At 44.2% G+C, this 6,953-nt stretch overlaps 1 protein-coding gene across 1 annotated transcript in view; it reads right to left on the bottom strand.

The window, feature by feature from the left end:
• LOC108796303 (formin-F-like) overlaps positions 1-6,953 on the bottom strand; it is a 49,252-nt gene that overhangs the window by 14,044 nt on the left and 28,255 nt on the right. The window contains exons 12-13 of the mRNA XM_018567764.1: positions 1,638-1,767; positions 1,498-1,530 (exon numbers count right to left, since the gene is read on the bottom strand). Of these exons, the coding sequence (XP_018423266.1) occupies positions 1,498-1,530; positions 1,638-1,767 (163 nt within the window). The remainder of the gene's footprint in view (positions 1-1,497; positions 1,531-1,637; positions 1,768-6,953) is intronic.

Raw genomic sequence — 6,953 nt, 5'->3', positions numbered from 1 at the left:
TGTGTATATATATATATATATATAAAATAAAATAAATTCTAAATAACTAATGAGAAAACAATACAACACTTTAAAGAAGACCTGTAGGCAGATATAAAATACTCCAATCTAACACTTTAAGTTGTACCTCAGTCTATTGTTACATTAGCCTCTCAAAGCTCCCTGCGCTGACTGGGAGGAGAAGGGGCAGGAAAGTAAGCCAATCAGGAAGCTCAGACCTCATCAGTTTATTGCTGCTCCTTTACTAGCCAATCACAGGCTGGGTAGTCCTCAACAAGGCTAATTTATCTTAACTAGAGCAGAGTAGGCAACCTCAGCACTCCAGGTGTTGGGGAACTACAAGCACTCCTATGCTTTTTTGGAAATCTTTAGGGCGGGGTTGGTCAAACTCTGAGCCCGCCAGCTGTGGTGCAACTACAAATCCCAGGAGGCATTGCAAGACTCCGACAGCCACAGGCATGACTCCCAGGGACAGAGACTTGATGGAATTTGTATTTACCCAGTGGGAGTGTCGAGGTCGCCTCCCCCGTGACCTAGAGTGTAGGAATGTGAGGTCAGAGTATTGCTTGCCCACTATAGCCATAGAGCACCTACATATGAGTCCATTAACATGTGCAAAGAAGCCACAGGTGTCCCCGTGTCCGATAAGTGGTGGCGCCATCCACCAATTTATTACAGCAGACTGGGTGTCCAAGCCTGTAAGGTGCGCCGCACACAAAACAACTCTCACTGCAGATTAGAAAACTGGATGAACAAGCTTACAATCTTTTTTTGGGCAGATCAGAGACTTCGCGATTATGCACTTCAATGAATTTGGCTTTTTGCCATTTTACTTCTCTGTTACTTTATGTCATGCCAAATATATATAAAAAAGGTGCTAATCCTGAGGATATCATAATACAGGCTACAGTGCAAACAATGGCGCTGGTGACTGATGGAGGGAGAGGACAAGCGAGACATTTACACATTGCTGCTTCTTTCTTTTTTTTTTTTAACGTTATTAACAGAAAACCGCGGGAGATTTTCATCTTCAAAACTTAATCTGAGCATCATAAATAAAACTGGCATTATAATAATAATAATCTCTTAGATTGTAAGCCCTCAGGGGCGGGGCCCTCCTTACCATCTTATTGTGACTGTAATGTCTTCCCTATATTGTAAAGCGATGCGCAAACTGTTGGCGCTATATCAATATTTGTATCATTATTATTATTATTATATTTTTGTTTTAAAAAATAATTTTTAAATACTTTAAGACTCTCATGTGACTTTTCACATTTAAAGCCTATTTTTTTTGTTATTATTATACTACCATTTTAAGTAACCTGAGAATGTTTTTGTCTATCCGGCCATTTATTGGAGAACAAAGCGAAATCAATCTCTCCTGCAAAGATGAAAATCTACCCACTTGAGAACGTTATGGAGATTTTTTTATTTTTTTTTGTTGCCTTGGATCACCGCCAGAACTAATTCACAAGCCATCCAAAATGTACGTACCGTCTACCTCAGCGTTGAGACCTTTGACGGAAGCTAGAAAAAAGAAATGAAGACGGAGAGGAGTATTAGATCAATGCTCTCTGGACCTGGCATCAGATTTTATGAATGTGATTGAATAATGTTCCTTTTTATCTGCTCACCACCAGGAACGGCTTCAAATTCCGTCAACTCTTGGGAAAATTTCGCCAGATCAGGCTCCTGTAACAGGATCTGCTCCACAAGGGCATGCATCAAGGTGAACTTCTTCTCTTTACTAGCGAGCTGGGCCATCTACCGGTAGAAGAGAATCATCATTGACAGGCCCGCGGGCTATCAATCTACCGGCCACACAAAGTATTACAGAAGACTTGGGCCTATCAGTTATTGCGCAACACGACAGATCAAAACACCTCCATCTGGCGTTCTCATATCCTCCGAGGGGCTCTTCCTTCCACGCCGTGTGTTACAATAGACGCGGAAGGATGAGAATTATTAACCAAAGAATTTAAATTACAATTCAAAACAATGATAGAATGGAATAAAACATGAACGTTGCACCGATGTTGAGTCGAGGAAATCTATATTTGCAGTTATACTTACAACCTGTTCGATAAATAGGTAATACAGTGACAGCTTCAATCAGGATCCGGGGAGAGGGCTTTCTGGGAGGTGGGAGGGGAGGAGGACGTAAGTTTTCACTATCTTAGCAGAGTTTGTTACTTTGTAGGCACGTGATAGGCTGTACTACACCGACAACATGGCCGACCACTGGACATGATCATGAATGATACAATTCTATTACACTCTATACATAGAACGCTACAACCCCCAACATGGCCGACCACTGGACATGATCATATACATATACACTGTATACATAGAACACTACAACCCCCAACATCACCGACCACTGGACATGATCCTAATACAATTCTATTACACTCTATATATAGAACGCTACAACCCCCAACATGGTCGACCACTGGATACCGTTATAATACAATTCTATTACACTCTATACATGGGACACTACAACCCCCAACATGACCGACCACCGGACATGATCATAATACAATTCTATATAGAGAAACACTACTACCCCAGCATGGCCGCCCACTGGACACCATCATAATACAATTCTATTACACTCTATAGATAGAACACTACAGCCCCAACATGGCCGACCACTGGACATGGTTATAATACAACTCAATATAGAGAAACACTACAACCCCCAACATGGCCGCCACTGGACACCGTCAGAATACAATTCTATACACTCTATATATAGAACACTACACCCCCAACATGGCCGCCCACTGGACACCATCATAATACAATTCTATTACACTCTATACATAGAACACTACAACCCCCAAACATGACCCACCACTGACATGATCATAATACAATTGTATTACATTCTATACATAGAACACTACAACCTCCAACATGGCCGACCACTGGACATGGTCATAATACAATTCAATATAGAGAAACACTACACCCCCAACATGGCCGCCCACTGGACAACATCATAATACAATTCTATACACTCTATATATAGAACACTACACCCCCAACATGGCCGACCACTGGGCATGGTCATAATACAATTCTATATATAGAACACTACAACCCCCAACATGGCCGACCACTGGGCATGGTCATAATACAATTCTATATATAGAACACTACAACCCCCAACATGACCCACCACTGGACATGACCGTAATACAATTCTATACACTCTATACTGTATATAGAACACTACAACCCCCAGCATGACCCACCACTGGACATGATCATAACACAATTCTATTACACTCTATAGATAGAACACTACAACCCCCAACATGATCCACCACTGGACATGGTTATAATACAATTCTATATATAGAACACTACAACCCCCAACATGACCCACCACTGGACATGACCGTAATACAATTCTATACACTCTATACTGTATATAGAACACTACAACCCCCAGCATGACCCACCACTGGACATGATCATAACACAATTCTATTACACTCTATAGATAGAACACTACAACCCCCAACATCACCCACCACTGGACATGGTTATAATACGTACATGATCATATTTCAATGTTATCAAGCACATTCAAACATTTTTGGCACATGACAAAACTACATTTTATGTCAAATATTTATTTTCTCTCTTTATCAGATAAAGCAAATAAAAGGGAGAGTCACGGCCTCCTGCTGGGCCGAGCCTTGTCTGTGAAAGGAAATTAGGCTTAATTGCCTTTCAGAAATGCAGTATGAGTGAGTCTTTGATGTGCTCGTATTAAATGAGGTGATATTTACTTGTTTTTGTTTTTCATTTTGACTTTACTGTTCTGTTTCTCTAAATATTCTTTAAAGTGACTCTATCAGTTGCCTAAAAATATCCTTAAAGAAGTTCCCTGTAATAGAAGAGGTATTTTACTCCTCTCCCCGGTGTCCCATGTCTCCTACCTCCCCTCCCATTCCATGTAATAGAAGAGGTATTATACTCTGCTCTCCCCGGTGTCCCGTGTCTCCTACCTCCCCTCCATTCCCGGTAATAGAAGAGGTATTATACTCCTCTCCCCGGTGTCCCATGTCTCCTACCTCCCCTCCCATTCCCTATAATAGAAGAGGTATTATACTCCTCTCCCTGGTGTCCCGTGTCTCCTACCTCCCCTCCCATTCCCTATAATAGAAGAGGTATTATACTCCTCTCCCCGGTGTACCGTGTCTCCTACCTCCCCTCCCATTCTATGTAATAGAAGAGGTATTATACTCCTCTCCCCGGTGTCCCATGTCTCCTACCTCCCCTCCCATTCCATTTAATAGAAGAGGTATTATACTCCTCTCCCCAGTGTCCCATGTCCCCTATCTCCCCTCCATTCCCTGTAATAGAAGAGGTATTATACTCCTCTCCCCAGTGTCCCATGTCCCCTATCTCCCCTCCATTCCCTGTAATAGAAGAGGTATTATACTCCTCTCCCCAGTGTCCCATGTCCCCTATCTCCCCTCCATTCCCTGTAATAGAAGAGGTATTATACTCCTCTCCCCAGTGTCCCATGTCCCCTATCTCCCCTCCATTCCCTGTAATAGAAGAGGTATTATACTCCTCTCCCCAGTGTCCCATGTCCCCTATCTCCCCTCCATTCCCTGTAATAGAAGAGGTATTATACTCCTCTCCCCAGTGTCCCATGTCCCCTATCTCCCCTCCATTCCCTGTAATAGAAGAGGTAATATACTCACCTCTCCCCGGTGTCCCATGTCCCCTATCTCCCTGCATTACCTGTAATAGAAGAGGTATTATACTCCTCTCCCCGGTGTCCCATGTCCCCTATCTCCCCTCCATTCCCTGTAATAGAAGAGGTAATATACTCACCTCTCCCCGGTGTCCTGTGTCTCCTACCTCGCCTCCGTTCCCCGTAATAGAAACAGGGTTCTACTCTCCTCTCCGGTGTCCAGTGTCTCCTACCTCCCCTCCGTTCCCGGTAATAGAAGAGGTATTATACTCCTCTCCCCGGTGTCCCATGTCTCCTACCTCCCCTCCCATTCCATGTAATAGAAGAGGTATTATACTCCTCTCCCCGGTGTACCGTGTCTCCTACCTCCCCTCCATTCCCTGTAATAGAAGAGGTATTATACTCCTCTCCCCGGTGTACCGTGTCTCCTACCTCCCCTCCAATTCCATGTAATAGAAGAGTTATTATACTCCTCTCCCCGGTGTCCCGTGTCCCCTACCTCCCCTCCATTCCCGGTAATAGAAGAGGTATTATACTCCTCTCCCCGGTGTCCCGTGTCTCCTACCTCCCCTCCATTCCCGGTAATAGAAGAGGTATTATACTCCTCTCCCCGGTGTCCCGTGTCCCCTACCTCCCCTACATTCCCTGTAATAGAAGAGGTATTATACTCCCCTCCCCGGTGTCCCATGTCTCCTACCTCCCATTCCCTGTAATAGAAGAGCTATTATACTCTGCTCTCCCCGGTGTCCCATGTCTCCTACCTCCCCTCCATTCCCTGTAAAAGAAGAGGTATTATACTCCTCTCCCGGTGTCCCGTGTCTTCTACCTCGCCTCCGTTCCCCATAATAGAAGAGGTATTATACTCACCTCCCCGGTGTCCCGTGTCTCCTACCTCGCCTCCGTTCCCCATAATAGAAGAGGTATTCTACTCCCCTTTCTGAATTACCTGTAGTAGAACAGATATTATGCTTCCCTCTCCAGTGCCCAGTGTCCCATACCTCCCCTCCGTTCCCTGTAGTAGAACAGATATGCTTCCCTCTCCAGTGTCCAGTGTCCCCTACCTGCTTCATATACAGTACATTGCTTAGCATGCTGCATTTTACATGAACAATATATATCTAATGGCAAACTGTGAACCAAAATATGATAAAACAGAGGCACTAAATGGTACAACTTGCACAGCTTCACCTGGGGTGGGGCGGGGGGCACAGGAATAGCACACACAGGGACACAACTTCAAGCCTATGCACTTCTGTGGCAGTTTTGATAAGAGAGCCCTAGTAAAGAGACAAATCACCAGGAAACATAATATCATGAGATTAAGATATCACACAGGACTTAAAGCGTCAGTGGTTCCCAGCAGCTGACAACAATATATGAATTAGGTGGATTTTTTTGCTGTTTTTGTTTAATTATAATGGTAATAATTATTTTGCTTTAATTGGCTTGAGATAATGTTAGGTGGTCATCTGACATTTTGCTGGAGCTTGGTTGGAGCCCAGTGTCTTAATTTGGCACCTCTCATCGGCTGAGATCAGACCGGCTTAATGTAACTAGCTGTGAAGATATCTTATTCTGTCCACCGTGTGCTCACTATTTCCAAGATCTTCTCACCGTAGGGGGAACTCCCCGGGGGAGCGCATTGGGGGGGAAAAAACGGATATGGTCCGCGATTCTCTCAGTGATGAATGAGGTATTAGCAGCGATACCGCGAAGATCCCTGCTGTTCTCTCACAGCCATAAATCACTCATAGATTCATAAATAGGAACCACTTTCAGACTGCATTAGGCATGTTGTCTATGGAAATGGAATGAAGCAGTTTTCGGTCTAGAGATTCATAGACATGGCTCCTCTCCTGGACTGACATGTCTTCCTCTGATGTGACTGCACACTGGGAGCTTCTCACAATGTGCATTAGAAGCTGCAGCAAGTCAGATAGAGCCCGCCTCCTTTCCTGGCTGGAGGACATCCCAATATCATGGAGCTCATTCCTCCCCAGCCTGAGAGGTATCTATCCTGAACTCAATAGAGCTAAAAAAAAAGTGGCTTGAAGCAGCTACAAGGAAGCTATGGGTGAGAGCCTTCAACATCACGTGTCTTCCACGTATAATGCCCTCTTAACATCCCTTACCTGACAATTTGACAATTCACACCTTCAGCCATGTTAATGAAAGGATTGGCACCTATGCAGACTTCATAGCACCAAGTATGGGATCATGTAAC

Source organism: Nanorana parkeri, unplaced genomic scaffold (assembly GCF_000935625.1).
Source record: "Nanorana parkeri isolate BGI_ZX_2015 unplaced genomic scaffold, ASM93562v1 scaffold1089, whole genome shotgun sequence".
Taxonomy (NCBI): domain Eukaryota; kingdom Metazoa; phylum Chordata; class Amphibia; order Anura; family Dicroglossidae; genus Nanorana; species Nanorana parkeri.
Note: the sequence above shows the minus strand (reverse complement) of the source record. Positions and strands in the feature narration are given on the sequence as shown.